The sequence below is a fragment of the Anolis sagrei genome, chromosome 1 (assembly GCF_037176765.1).
Source record: "Anolis sagrei isolate rAnoSag1 chromosome 1, rAnoSag1.mat, whole genome shotgun sequence".
Lineage (NCBI taxonomy): Eukaryota > Metazoa > Chordata > Lepidosauria > Squamata > Dactyloidae > Anolis > Anolis sagrei.
Window position 1 is genome coordinate 267,267,243 of NC_090021.1, and position 22,011 is coordinate 267,289,253.

Sequence of the window (22,011 nt, forward strand, 5' to 3'; positions counted from 1 at the left end):
TCTGTACTAATCCAAAAAAGTTTGTTATGGTTACACAGCTCTACAGAAAGAAAAGTACAAATGAAGTAGCGCCCATAAATTTGTGCATATAATTTTTGCTGAGGTTGGAAAAGTATTCTGGCAGACACATTTATTTAGTGGGCAGGTTAGCTGGAAAGTCTATCTTTGCTTCCCCCCAGGTATGTTGTAATAGTTTAAAACAGTCTCTGAATGTTTTTAGTTTTGAATTAGCAAATAATCTGCTTTATCTTAATTTTTCTTCTTTGCATGCATCTGTCAGCCTAGTGACTTAAGGAAACACCATAGAAAGGTAAATCGTCTAACAATGAACATGTGTTGAATTTTGTACAGTCAAATTGCATCATTTGTAAAATATTCTAGAATCCTTTGGTCTATGAGACCAGAAAAATTGCAGTAGCACTGAAGGATAGTTTACAGTTTTCATCTCTACTGCTTTCTTACTTTCTAGTGTTTTCTTTACAACATTTGTAACAAGTGCATTCTTCATGTAGGTTTTTTGTTGAAGCAGTGGATTGCCTCAGTTCATGTGTGTAAATAGAAATATAACATCTTTAACAGAAGTCTTTCTTGTGGCCATTCTTTCTTAAATATATATGTTAAGTAATATGCTTGCAATCTTTTTTAGTCTGCGGTTTCTAGAGAAGAACTTAGAGATGACAAGACCACAATAAAATGCGAGACATCACCACCCTCTTCACCTAGATCTCTGCATCTGGATAGAGCTTATAAAGGAGCCTTGCATACAGTGAGCCATGAAGACATTAGAGATCTCAGAAAGTAAGTAATGTTTTATGAATACAATTAAGGGCCTACGTTCAAAATTTTATAATTTAAAATAAATACTGAATACAGCCACTTTGTTTGATTCAGTAGTCTATTGCCATTTTGCATCTTCTGGCTGCCAGTTTAAATCACTTGTCCACAGGATGTTTTTCTAAATTTTGTGTTTCTCACTGGCTCCTCTTTCTTCAGCTGCACTTCTTCTCAGGTCCGTGCTTCTTTCATCTGGACTTTCCTCATATCCTTATTTCTCAGACTTCTGGGTTCCTGTCCTTTAGTATCTGTGTATCTTTAACTTTATTATGCCTTTGACTTTATTACTTTTCACGAACACATCCCTTTCACTAACATATGTTTTCTCCTTAAATACTTCAGGAAGTTGGAAGACATGTAGGATTCTTGCATTTACTTTTGGCAGCAGCCAGTGTACATAGCTTACTCCGTCAGTCTAAAGCTGGTCTGAGATAACCTTACACATACAAGTCCTATTTCATTTGCTTCTATGTACATGCACTTTAGTGGGAGCTAGTGTGATGTAATGGATTAAGCATTGGACTATGACTCTGGAGACCAGGGTTTGGATCCCATTTGGCCATGGAAACCCATTGGGTGGCCTTGGCCAAGTCACACTCTTTCAGCCTTAGAAGAACTAAGAGCAAATCCTCTTTTGAACCAATATTGCCAGGAAAACGCCATGTTATGTTCATCATTGGAAACAGCTTAAAGGCACACAACAACAGCTGCTGCTAATACCAGCAATAAGACTGAAGTGATTTGAAAATACCATTTCATAATTTATAAGGATTGTTCAGCAGTTATAGGATAACTGAAAGAAAGTAATAATTGTGTTCTAGAGCTGGATGAGCAACTCTAGCAAAGGTCTAAAGGGTGTAAAAAAAGGCCCCTGGAGGCCAAACACATCCTGCAGGCTTCACTTTGCACACCATGTCCTAGAAATTCATTGTTAATGTGAACAATACCACTAAGTTAATTTTCTTGAAAAGATTGTCAGTGCTGTGTAACTTTTACTTGAGCCACAGTTTGCTTCTAGAAGTGATTTTTGCCAAAATATGGAATATGTGCTTAAAATGTGTATGTAGTTCATGTTTGGACAAAACCTTAACATAACTGGATCTGTTCTACAGTTCCACAGGTTCTCAAGATGGACAAGTAAGCAATCCCAGCAGCAGTAATAGTAGCCAAGATTCTCTTCACAAAGCCCCTAAAAAGAAGGGAATCAAATCCTCAATTGGGCGCCTGTTTGGTAAGAAAGAAAAAGGCCGACCTGGGCAGATCAACAAGGAGAGCTTAGGACAAGGTAGGTCATTATTGTCACTGCAGTGGGAGGCTGAATGATTGTTTAGGGTAATTGCAATGGAATGAAAAAGGTAAAGGAAGACAATTAACTTCCAGTGATGTAATCTGCAGATGATATATGTTTAACAATATAATTAGCGTCTTTATAACAAGGGACTCCCTAAAATACATAATGATTATCCTAGAAACTAAAATCATGAATTACAAGATGGCAATAACTTAGATGAAACTGATCAGAAGTACAAATGTGTGTGATATAAAATTTATGTGAAAATTAAGAAAACCATAGGAATATTTCAAGAGTTACATATTGATTATTTTTTCCTGAGAGGAACAGAAAACGATTTCCCTCCTTCATTTTTCTGTTTGGTCCTCCATACTTCTAGATTCGATGCAGGTTAGACAATAGATCTCTTAAGTGAAGGCCAAACTGCATAAAATGTCCTCAGAAGCACTTTATTCTCTGGTTTGTGCAATGAATTCCTACCTTGTCCCCCGGATCCCCTTCCTGATATTTTATGCTGCCCTATCTCCCAGGGTTTCGAAATTTTAATCTTTGAATTGGCCCTGCCCACTGAGATCATTTTTAGTTGTTTAATGTTTTGATTTTATATTGTTGTGCTGCTTATTTACATTGGTTTTGTATTTTATGTTATTTTATTTTCTGATTTTCTGTTGTGTTTTTGTGTTATATTGTGTTTTCTGTATTGATGGGCGTGGCCTCATGTAAGCCGCCCCAAGTCCCCTTTGGGGAGATGGTGGCAGGGTATAAATAAAGATTATTATTATTATTATTGTCAAGAGTGAGTGGAAATTTAGGATATGAATCTTAACAGATATCTTAGTATGTCTTGGTTACTAGAAATCACTTAAATAAATCTCAGTCAGATCTCCTTTTTCTATTAATTAAAAACTGGGTGGAGAAAGAATTTTTCTTATCTTCTAAGAATAGAAACAAGCTAGAAAGGTAAGGAGGTTTCTCACACTGAATTAGTGTATTGTTACCTTGACTCTTGTAGCAGCAAGAGATCAAAGCAGTAACTGGCTTTCATGCACTTACTATTCGACTTGAAAGAGACCATGGGTAGGGTTAATTTAGACTTCCCGTTTCTGTAGTTGTCAAGTTTTGCAGTACTTTGACGCTGTATGATCATGTACATTATATAAAGTCTTTGTAAACTCCAGCTGGATTTGCGTTCCCCAAATAATGAAAAGACCTTTGCTGGATGAAACCTTTGTGTTAAATCAGCGAGTCCTGTGAAGATGTACATTTAAGTCTATTTCTTAGTGAAATAGTAGGTTGTAAAATAATAACATTTCTGTTGGTAAGTGACATTTTGTTGGCTTGAACACAGTATTAAACCATATACAGTTGTACTTTAGGTAAACCAGTATATTGAAACAATTAGTTACAAACACAAATATAATAAAATATTGATTTATTTTTTTTACTACTGCTTGCTAACAGCTCATTGAATTCTTGCAGTTACTGTAATGGATGCAGATAGTTCAACTCAGGATGGCCTAGGACTTGGAAAACTGGGAGGACAAGCAGAAAAGAATAGAAAACTACAAAAAAAGTAAGTTTAAATGTACTAAGGAAGTATGCACACAAATCAGTTATTTTCCTAGTTATGTGATTTGCCCTTTTATTGCCGAACTTTTGAGTAAAACTGTGAATTCAAAATAACCATAATGTGAGTCCAAAAACTAAACTCCATATGTTCGCCTGCAATTTTTTCATAATATCATATCTTATTGCATTACACTGAGATATTAGTTAATGTGCCTATCATGATTTTTATCTGTATGACTGTTGTTGAAGACTTCTTGTAAAGAACAAATTTTTATAAATTATTGTATAGATTTCAGTACTACTTATTTTTAGTAAATATTGGAATGGGTATTCTAAACCTTTTAAAGCCGAAACAATATGATTCCCAGGTACAGTCAGTTCCTGAGTTACAAACATCCAATTTACAAACGACTGATTGTTAAGAACGGTGGTGAGACAACAGGAAGTGAGAAAATCTATCCCTAAGAAGGGAAATCTACTCCTGAAAGAATTATAATGGGGAAAAGTGGTCTCCACGGAAGCTTTATCACCAATCCTTGTTTCCAAAACAAGCCACATTTTTCAAAATCCAATTATCACAGGGACTGAAAGTGAGGTTAAATCTTCTGAACAGGGGCACAAACAGCAAATCAAACACAGCAGGGGTGTTATCCCTTCCCTGTGCTATCCAAAACTCATATATGTGTGTGTATATGTATATGCGTGTATGTATTAGGCTGGAGTTACACTTAAAAATGTACCTGTTCCGACTTACAAACAAATCCAACTTAAGAACAAACCTACAGACCTTATCTTGTTCATAATTTGAGGATTATTTGTACTTTCCTCATAATAAAGTTGATTATTATGATTATTATGATTATTATTATTAAGGGTGAGTGAATCAGTCAGATATTAGATTTTAGTTATGTCCTATTGAGAGTTTCATGATCAACAGGGATGAGATTGTCATCTACTGTGAGTGTGCAGTATCGGTGGTCATCTGTGCTCTTGTGATACCTACTTCATCCCTGATAAGCTCCTGGATTCTGTAGAATCAATAAACCACATTGTTGAGATTTTATTTGGTCTTTAAGTATTTATGCTGTTACTTATTTGTTTTGTTTTTTTATACCCTTTTCTGTCAGCCCTCTGTGTTTTTTATATTCAATTCCAGCAGGCCTAAATGACAGTAATAATATATATAGTAGCTGGTATATAATACACATTTATACATAAAGAAGGCTCTGAGGGTTGTTGTAGAGCTCTATGTATTTTATCACCAAAAAACAAAGGCTGTGGAAGGACAAGCACAGCATGGGGCTAGCAAAGTTTTTTCACTATATCCTATAACTTCTCAGTTGACATAATATGTGTATGAGACTGCAGCCATAAATCTTTCTCGCTTTAAATTCTTTTCTGACATAATTTTGGGAATATTAGCAGGAACGGCTCTATACAGAGGACTAGGTTTTAAGTTTGTCTGTTGTGTATTTAAGTTCTCTTTGTCTTTCCATCATTTATTGTGCTCTTCCATTTTTTTTAAAAAAATAATCTATACTACATACTGTTTTTAATCTCAGTTTTACATTTTATTTCCTTTATTTGCTTTATTTCCTTTTTAATTTTCCATTTGGTGTGGTAGTGCAAAAACAGGGTAAGTTGCTTCAATTTATCTTTTGCAGACTGAGAATGTGTGATGTGTTAGATAGGTATGAGTCAGTGTGAACTTCTGGACATCAAATTGAGTAGAAAGGGAAGAAGGTAATCCCTCTTACTCGATCCCTTCAGACTGGTTCTGGAAGCAAGAAACCCACTTGAGCTGGTTCCTTTGCAGCAAGGAAAATTGCTGTGTGTAGGAAAAGGGAAGGAAGTGTTGCTCTCGCAAGAGATCAATGTGATCTGTGTAATGTCAAAAAAATAAAGAATTCTAGCAGAATATTAAAAAATATAGAGCCTTATGAGATTTCTCAGTTTGGATTTTTTTTCTGGCTATAACATTTATTAAATGAATGTGTACAGTGTAGTATTCATTTTGTTAATATTGCATATCCCAACTAGATAATGATCCCTTATTTTTCTTTTTGGGTTCAACATCAGATGTTGCATGGATATATATTTTTTGCAAGTATGATATTAGAGCACAGTCTGCTAAAATACCTACATTCAAATCCAATTAATCTTCATCAACTATTTGTAACATCATAACATCATGATATAAAATTTTGACTTAACAACATTTGTAGCATTTTCTTTTGTAGTAGCTGAGCAGTTTTTGGTATCTTCTAGGGTTTGGTTCCAGGACCCCGTATGGCTGCTCAAGTCCTGTTATATACAATGACATACAGTAGTAAAATTCTGTCCCTTATATAATGGCAAAATTCAGGATTTGACTACTGGAAAAATATTTTGAATATTATAGGTAATTGATGATTAAATCTACAGATACAGTTCATATAATATTGATAGTAGGCATGTTTTTGTGGGTTAAGGTTCAGTATTTATTACTCAGTATTTATTACTGTTCAGGCTGTTGGTTGTTTTATGATGTTGTTTTATGTTATTATGATGTTTTATTTTATGCGTTGTGTTTTTAATCTATGTTCAGAGAGATGGAGACGGAGTACAAACATAAAGTTGTTGTTGTTGTTATTATTATTATTATTATTATTATTATTTTAAATTCATCTACTAGCCCACTTCCAAGAATTTCCACTTATGTTTTATTCTTCTAGAACAAATTATATTTATAGCAGCCAAGACCAGCATAGGCAATAGTCAGGGATGCTGAGAGTTGCAATAACCACCCATTTCTTACCTCTGGTGCACAGTCTTTAATGCACATTCTAAATTAGAAGATCTCAAGTTCTATATTCTCATTTTGGTTGCCACTTAAGATAGAAAATGGCATTGTGCCTTTTCATGTCTACCATGTGTTCTAATACATTTTTCTTTGTTGAGTGTGGATACAAATAGTTTGATTCAACTGAAAAAACACAGTTTCAGATGTTCACTGTTTGTGACCTCTCTCCTACACACAAGAACATTTCCCTGTTTTTTCAGAGTGTAGAATAGCTATATGGATTTTTAAGTGCAATGTTTTTCTAACTTATCAAGGAAGTCTGGGCCCCCTAAAACATTATTGAAGCATTGCTTTATTGGAAAATGAAAAATGGCAGGCAAACCTCTCTTTAAAAGACTACTTTCCCATTAAGCTCTGCGGTATTTCAAGAACTGTCACCCCAAGAGTGTACTGTTGGTGATGCGGGAGATTGATTAACTTGGTTGGTTTAAAGTCAATACTGGGCTGTAAGCCAATCTAAATTTGCTGTCTAGGGGGCAAAATTACCAATTTTAGACCCACAATATTTAATTGAAAAAGAGTGCAAAGACTTCAAGGTAGAGTGGAGAAATGTAGAAAAGGAGCAAAAACAAAGAGACACACACATATAGTAAAAATAAAACACTAGGTTTGAGGTTTGCTTGGTTTGAGATATGAAAACATAGAATAATGTCATTCTGGGATAGTGGGGCACACATGGGCTTCAGTGGTAAGCCCAACAGATCTAGTCAGTCTCTTGCTATATTTGCTATATTTCTTCCCACAATCCCCTATAACATGCAGGAGTTCTAGGAGAGTACTGTAGCAGTTGTAGCAAATTCTGCGTCTGTAGGAATCCCTTGAACATTTTGAAAACAGCTGCTTTAAAGATCTGTATAGAGTACCTGCATTGTACTTAGTCTCTCTCTAATTCAACAATGCAGGAAATATGACATGAACACATTGAATCCCACCCATGAGAAAAAGTGGGATATAAATAAATAAACAATAACACTCCGTAACTGATTGTGGGGGAAACTGAATGGAGTAATGAAGGAACTGATAGTTATCTCTTTTTAAAAAAAATATTATGAAATGATGGTGTTGGAACTATTGTGTAAAATCATGGAGGACAGGTCACTGTGTCCAGCACATTTGAATAATGCCTTTAATAAGATATTATTGGATAGAACTGTCTCTAAAAATACAGCTATTGCAGAAAGATTCTTCTAAAAAAAGAAAAAACACATTGTGATGCTTTCTTCTTTAGACAGAGATTATTTTCACTGTTGCTGCATGGGTTGGATAGAGTGTGGATGACTATCTCAAATTGGGCTTATGGTATATCTGAAATATTTTTGGTTAAATTCATTTCTGGAAATAGGTCACACTCATAATAGATGTGAATATCCCAGCTCTTTAATGCATAATATTCACATATATTTTCTTCTAAATGTGTCTTACTAGCAGTGACAAAACGGATTTAAAAATTTCCTTCTCTCTGGGATCACAAAACTTTTTGTGTAGGATATACTATCTGCTATGTCATGTAAAAGGTATGCTAGGGTGAATGTGAAAAAGTCAGAGATCTTCTAAAGTGTGATAGATTCTGTTTTCAACACAATGAATCTGACCTGTTAGGTGACCAGTCTACTCATCCCATGCAGTGTGCTTGCTGTGGAACTTTGTCTTTTGTGACTATGGTGCTGTGTTTAGAAATGTTCAAGGGGCTTGGGGATTGACACAGAAGTAGCAGGAAAGCAAATATACCAGAGCTAACTCCTCACTGATGTATTTGGTTCTGTTTTAGGCATGAGTTGCTTGAAGAAGCCCGGAGGCAAGGTCTACCCTTCGCTCACTGGGATGGGCCCACTGTGGTTGTCTGGCTAGAGGTAAGGCACCATACCATGGAACTCTATATACAATATTCCTTCTACTCCAAACCTTTATTGATAATTCTCTACCTCTATTTCTCTTCTCCAGTTATGGGTTGGGATGCCAGCCTGGTATGTAGCTGCTTGCCGTGCAAATGTGAAAAGTGGTGCTATAATGTCAGCCTTGTCAGATACAGAAATACAACGGGAAATAGGAATCAGCAATCCCCTACATAGGTTAAAGCTGAGGCTTGCTATTCAAGAAATAATGTCACTAACAAGTCCATCTGCTCCTCCAACATCCAGAACGGTAAGCAAAAACTGAGAAACAATGTGATGTGATTGAGAAGAAAGTAGATAATTAGGGATCTATCTTATTGTATGGATGTGTGTCAAGAAGTCCAAATATCCAAAGAAACAAAAATGTCATTGAGCAAAATGGAATGCTTCCAATAGATTGTAGGATTTATTGCTCACTGCATATGGCAAGTGTGGTTCTTTCTTTTTGTTATTCATATATGATCACAGCATTTAAAAAGAGGTTGAGAATTTAGCAAACCGAGACAAGACTCTCCCCAGTGCAGACATGATCCGCTTTCCAGTTTTGAAGCTGAAAATAGAGCTTATATCATCCATATATTGCTGTGGTCTTCCAAATTGCTGCAAGTCCCTTAGTAGTCCTAACCCTTCTCTTCATGGTGAGAGCATTCTGAAAGCACAACAGAACCTTCAAGCAGCAGGATAAACATAAAAGCCTCAACTGAAGACGGCAGGAGAAAGTTGTTGAAAAGTATCTTCCTTCATAGGAAAGAAAAATGTACTCTTTTAGAAATTAAAAAACTACTGAGGCCAACAAAAGTGTGCAGGTTCTGTTTCTGAAGACATACTAGATGGGCCCCAAAAACAAATCAAGTACAACTCTGCTCACATAACAGGTCTTTCCAGGTTTCCTCACCCATGTACAGCCCCTTGTGTTTCTCCACAGCCTGTTCCTGATAGTATGACTCTCTGGACTGGCACGCAGTGAGATGACCAGAAACCTGTAGTAATTTGGGACTTTAAATTGACGTGCTATTCCTCATATGCAAGCTCACTTGGGCTCCAAGCCATTGTCACCTGGCTGACAAACATACAGAAGCAATTTCTTTGAAGCCACTGAACCAAAATAAGATATAATTCTACCAGGGTAAACAGACTGGAATTAGGTGGTTTATCCAGCACCTTTGAACTGATTTATTTCTTAAACAGCTGGTTATATGGACTCTTGATATGCACTGCAGTATAGATGCATCCAGAACTATTTGTTTATATCCTGGCTACATATATGCATAATCTTTGCTGGACTGGGACCAATGATAAAGCAGTGGTTCCCAAACTTGGGACCTCAGATAGTGTTCGACTGAATCTCCTTGAAGCACATGACCAGTGGTCAAGGCTTCTATAAGTTCCAATCCAATAATATTTGGAGGTCCAAGTTTAATAATATTTGGAGTAATGTCCATCTTGTAAGTACCATAGATTGTTTTGAATATAACTGTCCCATAAGGAGTTTGCTATAGATTGTATAAGTAGAATTTTTATGTGATAATAATAGGTTACAGATTATATGTTTGATCAGATTAATTTCTGTCTGTATTCTTGGATTATAAACATTTTAGGTATGAAGTTATGGAAAAGTAATTTCACTGTGAACGGCACTCTGAATAAGTCATAGCTTAGTGTTACAAGACTGAGCCTTAAGCTTGGAAGTGCTACTGAATTATTTCCTGGCTTGTTGTAAATAACTTGCTACTGTATTTATGTTGCCAAACCAGTTTGCCCTTATCCTTTAAATTATGCTTAAATTTAGTCTCAAACACTGGTTTGCAAAACATTTGGAAACAACCTACAACCCTAAGCACACCAATAACCTCTAATTTTTTGGAAGCTACCTAAGTAAGGTCAGGTTTGATTAATACATGGATTGGAGATTAGAGTAGGAAAGAGTCTTCTTTGAAACCCGAGAAAGCCTCTGCAAGGAAAAGTTGACAGTACTGGACTAATTGGACCAATCATCTGATTTAATATGAGGCAGTTAGCTATGTTCCATATAAATTCAGTCTCTTTTCCAATTAGGATGTAATAAATTAGGGCATACTACAAACTATGAAATGATAAAATGATGGTGTGCACTAGAAAAGCAACTGACCTACTGAATACGTTGATATAGTAAATGATAACTTGTTACATTTTTTTTAAAACCCGAGGGATCAGTATTATCTAAGGAAGCAAAAACAAAGGAAAAGCCCTAGACCATCCTATTTGGAGCTGCTTAGTGGAAAATAAAATCTAGAAACCATATTGTAAAGCTAGAATAACAAGCCTTCTTCAGCAAGAGTGTCAAATATAGCTTCAGAGAACCTCTCAGGGGGAAAATATCAGCATATTTTAAGTATAAGGCCTACCTGGCTTCAATTCAGTGGTAGTCCCAACTTGAAAAGACCCACTGAAACTATGAAATTGATGTAAGTGTTGATTTTACTGGGTTCCCATTTATACTTTGAGTCTCTTCTAGCTGGGAGTAACCACTATATTTAGGCTGCCACTGCCAGTAACTAAGACTCAGAAGCATTTCAGTTTTTGAGAAAGGATAGCAAGTACAAAAGCTGGAAGACTACTAAGTAAGGGTAGCATTTAATTATTTACGTTTACAATTTTACTTAGATATTATTGTGTAGTTATTATACATTAATTTGGAGATTTTCTGAAGACAAATGTAATTGTCTGTGGGCTTGCACCTTACATCAATCTGTATTTAACAATCTAGAAACCATTGCTTTTGCCCATGCCTGCTCCTTATATGTACCTATTGCTTATATATTCTGCAACCTTTCCTCTTTGTTACTGCTTTCCTTTCATTGGATGTGATTGGTTCACTGTGGGGTCATGTTAGACCACAGGAAATGTCTGGGTAACACATGAAGAAATGGAAAATCTTGCATCTACACCACAAACGGTTAGTTGTAGCACCAAAGCTTTGTTTTTACAGTGCTTTTCCCACTTCTTGAGTGCTTGAATCATGTGTCTCTATAGTATCAGCAAGGAATAGCAATATTATTAATGCACAGTAACTAAATCTTTCTTGGTTGTGGTTTATTTTAATTACTAACCTTCTGAAGTTTGCACATCATGCTGCAATCTGTTTTTCCACAAAGTTTATTGGCGGATTGGGAACCAGGGGGAACATAAAGTGTACTGCAAACAAAATTAAGGCCTGGATTCCTAAAGTGAATGAGGCGACATGATTTACTTGCTCAGCTGGGTTTACAGCTAAAAAATACTTTTTGTGTGGAAAAACAAAGCAGTGTGTGTTTTGATTTATATTAAAGTATCAAAACATAAAAGAGATGCATATGTGCATAATTTTGGATGCATGATGCTTGCATTCTTAAACAATTAGCATGTCATTTATTTCTTCTTTAAAATGGCCACAATCCAGGAGAATCGTTTTAGGCATTGAAAGGGCTACATATTTCCGTACCAGGAAATACATACTGAATATACTACAATCCGGGCCAAAAAAACCCATATATTGTGATATTTGTTTCATTCACAGCATTGTATATAGCTCATTTAAATTACTTTATCTGTACTCTGGACTGTGGCCATTACCTTGAATTTGCCTGCTTTACTAAACTTATTAATACTAATATTTGTATGTTCTTTTGCTTTTCTAATTACATAACATCAGGAAGATGAGGAAGGAAGCTGGGCTCAGGTTGGAGACCTTTATTTTAAACCTTTTGTTTAAACTAATTAAACTTCATTAAATTCTAAAACCAATTTGTATAGAAATAGTCAAACAAAGTTGAATGAATATAATGTACTCCTTTTAAATCTTTTAACAAAAATAAATTTTGGAAACTATTAATACAGGTTGAGCATCCCCTGTTTGGAAGTCTGAAACTTGAAATACTCCAAAACCTTAAATTGTCCAGAGATAGTGACACCTTTGCTTTCTGATGATTCACGAACTTTTTTCATGCACAGAATTATTTAAAATACTGTATAAATTTATCTTCATGCTATGTATGTAAGATGTATATGAGACATATATTAATTTCTTAGTTAGACTTGGGTGCCATCTGTAAGATACTGTACCTCATAATGTACATGTATGCAAATACAGGTATTATACAATAAAATAAATACATTATGAAACTCAAAACACTTTTGGTCCTGAGTATTTTGGGTAAGGGATATTCAACCTGTACTAATTTCTTTATGGGGCATATCCTCTAGTCGTTTATCACAGACATTTGAAGAACCTATTTACCTGATAATAAAATGAATAAAGTCCTGCTGTAGCAGTGAGCTAAAAGAGCAGTTTCTTAGATTATGGCTAGAGTGAATACTGAAAGGTTGGTGCATAGAAGAAGTGTGAAAATGTTGGTATAGGATGAGAGGCATCCTATGAGCATCTCTCTTTCATGCTTCACTTCTTTATTTTGATTAACTAGTTCCTCTTAAAAATGTGAAGTAGATTGAGGTCTGATACCTTGTTTGGAGTGGTTGAAAGTCATACCCAGACACAGATTACATGATGTAACAAAATTTGAAAAAAAATCTGTTCCTGGTTTGAAAATGTTATTTCCTGTATAATTGTGTAGTATTTACTTTGAAAGCAGCTGTTATATTCCAGAAACTTTTGTTTGTGGCTGCCACAAACTATGTTGAATTGGTTGAGACTCTGAGCTGTTCATTGAAAAACTATAGCAAAATGTGCTGCAGAATGTCCTTTTCCGTAATAAACCTTTTCTATGTTTTTATGATAGAACTAATAAGGAAATGACATTTATAACCCAGGAACAAACATTGTGTTAAATAGTCTTATAGGTTGGATCTAGCGATATCAAAGGCTGACAAGCTCTATCAATTAGCTAGAGACCTTTGAAAGCATCAGGGCATGGTAGGCTAAATGGAGGGGGTTTCCCAGATGATAAGAGCATTCTGGCTGGACTTCTGCCTGGAAGTGTTTTTGTTATAAAAATTAAGCAGCCCTCCCCATTTATAGTTCAGTACTTAATTTGAATTACACTTTATTTATTTTTATAATTTCTTAATAGACTTTAGCCTATGGTGATATGAACCATGAGTGGATTGGCAATGAATGGCTTCCTAGTTTGGGGCTCCCTCAGTATCGCAGCTATTTCATGGAGTGTCTTGTTGATGCTAGAATGCTGGATCACTTAACTAAGAAAGATCTTCGTGGTCAACTTAAAATGGTGGATAGTTTTCACAGGTAAATAAATACGTTTAAGACAATCATTATTAATAAGCGTTTGAACTCTGCTTCTTGATGCACCCACCTCTTTTCAACTTTACGCAGGAATAGCTTTCAGTGTGGCATTATGTGTCTACGAAGACTAAACTATGACCGAAAAGAACTTGAAAGAAGAAGAGAAGAAAGTATGAATGAAATAAAAGGTAACCACTCAATTTCCCAGATTTCTTTCTTTCTTTCTTTATTTTTATACAGCATTTCATCCATGGGTGGGATTCAAAGGGGCGTACAATGGTTAAAACCTACAGAAATGTTATAATGCAAAAAATCGGCACAGCATCATAAGCCAGATAAAGATATAAACAAATTGCACATTACATAAACCATATATAACAAACTTAATAGATATGACATATATAATTAAAAATTCCCTGAGCTTCGATCCACTGAGTTTAACCCAAAAAAAAACAAAAAAACAATTGTACTAAGATCCTAAAAACTCCATTAATAAGTGAAATCACATTGTAATGGTCATTTATGAGATATTTTCCCTTGCCTAGAAAAAATGATACATTGTAAAACATTTTTGCATTGGAAGGCACATATCAGTGCTGAATTTTGTACAATTTCATAATAGTGCTATTCGACCCTGTGTTCAGAATTTTTTGACACTGTTCAGCACTTCTGTCCAAAATCTTTTGAGCATTGAATTTTGATTGCTTATCATTGAATTCATATTTCTGAGAAACCTTAGACAGAATGGCATGTCTAATAAATAGGTAAAATGATATGGGAAAGGAGTTATTGAACTAACTGGGTTGTTGAAGGTTTTTTCGGGCTATATGGCCATGTTCTAGAGGCATTCTCTCCTGACATTTCGCCTGCATCTATGGCAAGCATCCTCAGACCTCACTACCACAGTTCTAGATACTGTGCTAGCACCCATAGTGTTATATATGAGCACCAATCCTTTTTTAAAAAAATCCATTCCCTTGTGACCACCCCATTGCCACCAAAAAACTGACCCTAATTTGCAGAGATCTCATTGAAATAGTATTCAGCGCAATTAGGAAACTACATTAAGATGGTAAATTCAATATACATTCACAAGTTTTTGCCACATTCCACTTTCCTCTTTGTACTCTCCAAAAGCTCTTGTGGGTCAGCGGATATCACAATTTGGAGGTGGCAGTGGGGCCTGGTTTCAAGGGAAATAGTGGACGCTGTGAAGATTTCCTTCCCCTCCTAGAACTCCCACTGGATCTTGACCATGTGTGTGCAACGTCAGGATGAGACTGGATCTTGTTCTAGTGTATACATTTCTTTTGTGACAAGCATATACTTTTTCCTCATAGATGCCCTTGTCTGGAGTAATGAGAGAATGATTAACTGGGTGGTGTCCATTGGTCTGAAAGAATATGCAAATAATCTTATAGAAAGTGGTGTTCATGGTGCACTCTTGGCCTTAGATGAAACTTTTGATCACACCGCTCTAGCTCTTTCCTTACAAATACCTACTCAGAATACACAGGTAAAAACAATGAACAATTTAATGGATAGTGTTTCTTACTCACTGATATATTCTGAATGCTGTAGTATATGTTGTTTGGGTAGTAAATAGGCTTTCATGATCTTTTATTATATTGGAAATATTATTTCCACCTGAAAACCTATGAAGTTTAGAAAACATCTTTCATTTCTGAAGCATTCAACTAAGACAGATGTTTTTTCCTCATTAAATTTCATTTTAGGAAAGTACAGTATTAAGAATTGTCTTAGCATTATCATCTGCAGACAATTTTGAAAAGATATTTTAGTCTTGGATTATGAATGTAATGCAAATCTACAAAAGTGGAATCTGTTAGCTGGGGTTAAATACATCCAAAAATAGGCTGGGAGGGTAATGCACTTTATTATTTTATTACATTTGCTATTTGTGTAATCATTGGTAAAATACATTTATAAGATTCTCAAACTGCATTTCAAAGTTTGAAATGTTTGGGTTTTATTCATTCTTCTTAATTTAGGCTCGTGCTGTGTTGGAGAGGGAATTCAACAACCTTCTTGTGATGGGCACAGACAGGAGATTCGATGAAGTAAGTTTTATCAGTATTTAATTCTACCATTCTAATTAGCTTATTTTTGCCGATTGAGTCACTGTGAATTGATGCCTACCCTGCCACAGATCTTGGGCTAGAGTTACAGAAGGCTTTTAACTTTGGTAGGTTAACTGGACACAACCCTTTGCACATTCACTGTTGAAGAACACTATAATATACTATGCCTTGTTGAAGTATTCATTCCACATATTGCTTTCTTGCAAGCTGAAATTGAAATGAATTCCCATTGTTGACACTTGATGTACAGAAGACACTCCTACTGCTCTTTTAGATTTAAATCATCTATTTTCATCAGCAGTTTTAATCCTTGCTCATTAATTTGATTCATTTGATTTCGCTTGAGTAATTTGAGTATCTTCAAGTTTGTTTTGTTCCCATACATTGGTTCCACATACTAATATGTTCCACATACCTGCTTCTGTTGTTCAACACCAATCCTCATTTATTTATTTATTTCGTGCATTTGTACCCCGCCCTTCTCATCCCCGGGGGGGGGGGGGGACCAAGGGCGGTACCATCACAATAATCAAAACATTCAACAAATGCATTAAAACAAAACATTAAATAAACAGTTGTTTAAAACACGCCACTTAAAGTCTGGGTCAGTTCATTATCACTTCAAACTGCTTTTGTCACTTGTCTCTATTTAGTGATCAAATGCTTGATCCCACAACCAAGTCTTGAATTTCCTTCTAAAGGACAGGAGGGAGGTGGCTAATCTGGTGTCCCTGGGGAGGGAATTCCACAGACGGGGGGCCACTGCTGAGAAGGCCCTATTCCTCGTCCCCACCAATTGCATTTGCGATGGTGGTGGGATTGAAAGCAGGGCCTCTCCAGATGATCATAAACTTCATGATGGTTCATAACAGGAGATACGTTCGGACAGGTAGTCTGGGCCAGAACTCATCCCTACAAATTATAGTGTATTTATATGTTGATCATATTTCAAAGCGCATGCTCATTGATTTGACAGGATGATGATAAAAGCTTTAGACGAGCACCTTCATGGAGGAAAAAGTTTAGACCAAAGGACGTAAGAGGGCTAGCTGCTGGATCAGCAGAGACTCTCCCTGCGAACTTCAGAGTTACCACCTCAATGTCTTCACCTTCTATGCAGCCAAAGAAGATGCAAATTGATGGTAAAATTTAATATTCAAGCATGGTGCTTATTTATGCCTGAGACTGAAGCATTTGCTTTCTTTGTTGGGTGGGTGAGGCATAATATGTGCATGACATGCAGTGTTGCTTTAGTTTTTCAGTGAATGGTTTGCAATATTTGTATGTTCTACGTCTTTAGCATTAAAACTGGCTTTTAAGGAATTCCCACTTAAGCAGACATTAATTTATTTTCATATGCTCATTTAGAAACCTTTTACACTGGTTTCCGTTTAAAAGTAGACATGTAAAACAATGCTGTATGTTGTTAATAAAGTATGGCTCCTATACATAATACAAGTTGACCTTAAAGTCCTCCATTTTTGTTTGAAATCAAGGTATTCAGCAGTGATAATTAGTAGATTTTAGTCATTCTCTTTGGTGATGGGAGATCTTAAAATGCTCTTCTGTTATCAATCTCTCTCCTCTCCGATCCTCTTGTCCCTTTCATCCTTACTGCTTTCCCTCAATTCTTATCTTAAACTTTTCTCCCAAAAAGCAGATCTCTACTCGTCTTTTCCCTCTATTTATGATTCTGTTATCTTCTTCATCCTTTTATCCTGAACTTGTTGAATATTAGCTTATATCTGTTACCATTGCTTCTTCATCCCTGCTGTTGTCTTGACAATATGCAGTAATGTTTCTTCACTAAAGACTTCACTAGTGTCTATCTTCTATTTATGTATAGAAGAGTCTTGTCATTCTACAATTACATGAAATAAAAATAAAACACATACATATTAGAACAAGAACCATAACACCCATATCACATCTTGGAGTTGAGACACAAGCTGTGTATAGGACAGTGCTTTCTGAAAGCATCCACTTATTTTAATGCCTATTAATGCAAGAAGTGTTACAGAATGGATGGAGACCAGAGACCAGTTCCAGATATGTGTTTCTGATAGTGCTAGAAGCTTTTCTCAGGAGGGAGATCAATTGATTGTCTCTTACAAGCCCTGAAAAAACACTTTAGCAGCCCCACCATACTCTATTAATGGTGGGAGATATTGGAGAACAGGGATGATTTTCAGGTTTAGATGCTTATCCAGAATTATCCCTTCTGCAGCTGACCCAAAAGACTGGATTTGGGGACATGGGATGCAGAGAGGCCTGTTGATCTGTAGATTGAATGTAGCCTTTGAACTGTAGAAATAAACTATGAATAGTATTGATAAATTAGGAATGGCAGCCTTTCATTATATATTGTAACGAGATCATCACTCGGTATTTTATATGGTTTTAATCTGTTTGATTGGCTTATATGTGTTTTAATTGCTTATATATTTAGATTGTTTATATTTGGATATGATGTGCTTTATTGTTTACCTGTACCGCATTGACATTTTGCTGAATTTATAAGTTGCCTTGAGTCCTCCTCAGGGTCGAGAAAGGCAGGGTAGAAATGAAGTAAATAAATAAATAATAACTTCCAAATTTGGGGGTTTTGTGTTAAGTATTTCTTAACCCCTCCCCCCTCCTTCCCAGATTATAATTAGCTCCCAGTCCAGGGGGTTTGAAGACATACTAGCTCTGTGCTGAGTACACAGGAATAAAGAAAGCACTATAAGAAGCTGCTTTACATCAAGTCTGACCATTGATATCTTGCTAGCAGCATCCTTCCAGGGTTTTAGACAGGTGTTCCCCCCCCCCCCCGACTTCTGTGGAGATGTCTGAAATTGAATATTGGCCCCACTTACATTTGTAATGGCATGGGATTAGGTGTGTGACATTCATGTAACTAAATGTGGGTTTTAGAATACACAGTGTCTCTTACCATATTAGAAAGTGTTTCTAGAATATCTGGCCAGTTACTTTACATTCTATGTAGCTAACCTTTATAACTGTATGGTGTTACTGTAACTGCATCGATATGTGATCCTAATACTAACTGCATGCTATATTCTGCATGTCTTCCTGATTGTTGAAATAGGCAATGTATCAGCAACACAAAGATTGGATTCTGCTACAGTAAGGACTTATTCATGTTAAAGCCTTTAATTGGTAAGTAAGACTAAAACACTGCTTATTAAAGTTGCTTTATACAAAGGTAGGATGAAATGACCTCATAAGGCTGCTTTCTGTAACATGCTGAAGAATACACTGAGCAGCTGGGGTACAGAAATCTTATCTCAAATTGGTTTTCAGCTTTGTGAATTTATAAAACAGTTCAGAGAGTCTGCATGGAGGAACATGTGCTTGGAGGAAATGGTTTGATCATAATACACATGCTCCTTCAACAATATTATTTTCTGCAATTCTCATGCTTAAACATGCTCTGGATTTAAGGAATTCTGATTTCAGTAAATTTAGGGAAATGCTAAGTGAGAGGGATCCCATGGTCAGAAATGCTCAAAAATTTGTGGTACACGAGAGTTTCGTAATGATGAAATATTTAAGATACAGAGGCAAACCATCCCAGTGAGGAAAACAATTGTGAGGTATCTGAAGAAACCAGAGTGGATGTACAAAGGAATTTCAGACAACCTCAGTTTTTAAAGATGCAGAAAAAGAAGAAGAAACAGAAAATCACCAAAAGAGACCACAAATAAATAGCTTGTGATTTTAGGAAGGTGGTCAGATATGATAATGTTCAAAATGGTTCTCTCTTTCGGAGGTCTATAAACAGAGGTTCCAACTAGTAAGATTTGTTCCATCAGTGGAGAAGACTGCTTCATTGGAGGTTTTTAAATGGAGAGTGAATGTCCCTTTATCAATTTAGCTGTGGATCTCTTCATCGGCAAATGACTGGGTAGATTAACTGGACAGTTCTAGGGATGGTTTTGGGAACAGCCTGTAAATATGCTAATGTTATCGAGGTAGTTACTTTGCTTTCTAACCAGCTGTCAGTGGCCCAGGCCAATCACGTTTTACAACATAAGCCAACCACGTTCATTTCTCCTGTCAGCGTTTTGACATTGAAGGGGAGTGGGTAGCCAGACACTGTTAACTGAGGAAGAAGTTGGAATCATTGAGGGAAATCCTTTGCCTCCTAAGTCTTTTATAAGACAAATAACTAAAAAGAATGCTGGAATCCTATGTAGGAACCCATCCTAGTATACAGGATATACACCAGGAGTTTTAAGACTGGTTTGTGAGTCAACACATAGATTATATGTAGTTGTATATCAGTTATATATGTTGTTTTCATCAGAAAAGATATATATGTCCTGTGTCAAATTTACTGTTTGTTCAGTGATGTGCATGTACTATAGTTATCTAGGAAGAATGGCAGCTGGAAACTTCACAGCACTGACAGTCTTTCCAGGAGACTATCAATGCTGTGAAGTTGCACTCTGAAGTCTTTCTTACTATTGATCATTTGTTTGGGTCTCGAAGGGAAAGGAAGTCTGGCCTGAATCAGGCTGTATGTGTGTGTCCCTTTCCCTCAGTAGCCCTTTGGCATTGTGAGAAGCTTCTGCTCTTTTCACTATTGCTATAAAAATATGTATAGCAGCACCTGGATTTTTACTCCGAGTCTAACAGGATTTGTTTTTTTTTTACTTTCAGTTTATCCCCACTATTTCTACAGATGATCTGGAACATTTTGAACCCAGACAACCATATTTTGGAAAGAACTGAAATCTTTAATCTGTTAATATTTGTTAAATCTACACTTTGAAATATTTTATTACAGAGTTTTTTAATTAGCACATGAATTTGTGACTACAATAGAGAAAAGTATTTTAGAATTAAATGTTTCTTATATTTATGTAAGTGTACGTGAGTCCCATTACTCATTTCTGTTAGTATTCAATCTACATCGATTTCTTGCTGACTTGTTAATTTTAGTTTTTTCTCATCTGAATGTACTGTAATGCTTGTACGTATCTGCCCCTATAAGCAGTATAGGGTTTTTGTAAATTATGCATTTATTGTAATTATCAGTAATGGTTTTTAATAAAGTGAAGGTGAAAAGGATTTTGCTATCTTTGTAAAGGTATCATGACACCAAGCAGTATATATTTTGCCATTTGGAAAATGCTAGCTATGTCTAAAATGGAAATAAATCTGGTGTATTTTTTCCATCATATCTTTATTCATTAACCAGGCATGGTACCTGATACTATTTCTGTTCATAACAGTACTTTTCCATATAGCCTTTGAATTTAGTATGGTTTTATTTAAGTTTTCTGTTCGGTATAACTTGCTTCACATTCTAAACCATGGGAGTGACTAGGACACTATGAAATGTGTGAGACCTGGTAAGGTCATTTTGTAACTACTTTATGTGGCTGTATTTGTACAGTCTGTGTTCATTGACTGAACATAAGCCATAATTGACGGTATTTTCTGTTAACCAGGGATAGCCTCTAATAGTGCTCAGCAGGCAACAAGGAGCAGTCTCCTATATTTTGATGTGAAAATGTTTGCAGAAAGATTTTGATGCAGTTCTTTTAAGTGGACCAATCACAATGCACTGCAATCTCACAATGAGATGTTGGCAGCTCAAGAAGCTGGAGCATGTTGTAGTGCAACTATTAAAAAGGCCTTACTTTTCATATGTCATCTTTTGCATATTTATAAACATATTTTAAATTCTGGATGTTTTTTAGAAATTGATAATTTTAGCCATTTCAAACAGTAGAGGTAGAAGTTGCATCTTTTAAATATCCAGCAAATAATAAGTTCAGATCATGGTGCATTATTTATTATGCAATAATATATACAGCATGTCTTTTCTGTTTTTGGTTTTGGCTTTTCTTAATTGTATAACTGAAATTCATTTTTCTATTAACCTTGTATGTGTACTTCTGATTATGTAACAAATTATGTACAGTCTAAGTACTTTGAACTATTTTTATCACAGTATTATTTATTGTTCTTTCTCTCAATAAAGTACTGAAGCATTTTCCACTGCCAATAAAATACTGTTGTCTTGTGATGGATTTTGAAGAGTTTAAAAGTGAGATTTCAATTATTTAAGCAGTATACATTTATTTACAATATAATCACAAATTAATAACCAGAAATTGTAGAAGGGAAGTAAAAAAAAGCTGAAGTTCATAATGATTTCAGGTTTGCTAGAGAGATTAACATTTTAAAGCGTTTCATGGTTACAATTGGAGCAAGAGAAAGAACAAGAAAATATACCGCCATTTTGT

At 35.7% G+C, this 22,011-nt stretch overlaps 1 protein-coding gene across 8 annotated transcripts in view; it reads left to right on the forward strand.

Annotated features, from left to right (window-relative positions):
* Nucleotides 1-21,775, forward strand: part of PPFIA1 (PTPRF interacting protein alpha 1) — a 71,867-nt gene extending 50,092 nt beyond the window's left edge. The window contains exons 17-31 of one of the 8 annotated variants that reach the window (XM_060765329.2): nt 281-310; nt 647-798; nt 1,947-2,119; nt 3,605-3,698; nt 8,305-8,386; nt 8,478-8,678; nt 11,301-11,363; nt 12,099-12,125; nt 13,474-13,649; nt 13,737-13,834; nt 14,987-15,162; nt 15,659-15,727; nt 16,725-16,890; nt 18,840-18,910; nt 20,417-21,775. In XM_060765329.2, the coding sequence (XP_060621312.2) occupies nt 281-310; nt 647-798; nt 1,947-2,119; nt 3,605-3,698; nt 8,305-8,386; nt 8,478-8,678; nt 11,301-11,363; nt 12,099-12,125; nt 13,474-13,649; nt 13,737-13,834; nt 14,987-15,162; nt 15,659-15,727; nt 16,725-16,890; nt 18,840-18,898 (1,566 nt within the window). In that variant the 3' untranslated portion in view covers nt 18,899-18,910; nt 20,417-21,775. The remainder of the gene's footprint in view (nt 1-280; nt 311-646; nt 799-1,946; nt 2,120-3,604; nt 3,699-8,304; nt 8,387-8,477; nt 8,679-11,300; nt 11,364-12,098; nt 12,126-13,473; nt 13,650-13,736; nt 13,835-14,986; nt 15,163-15,658; nt 15,728-16,724; nt 16,891-18,839; nt 18,911-20,416) is intronic. The other 7 variants (XM_060765358.2, XM_060765338.2, XM_060765367.2 and 4 more) reach the window with 7 other exon arrangements.
* The last annotated feature ends 236 nt before the right edge of the window (nt 21,776-22,011 follow it).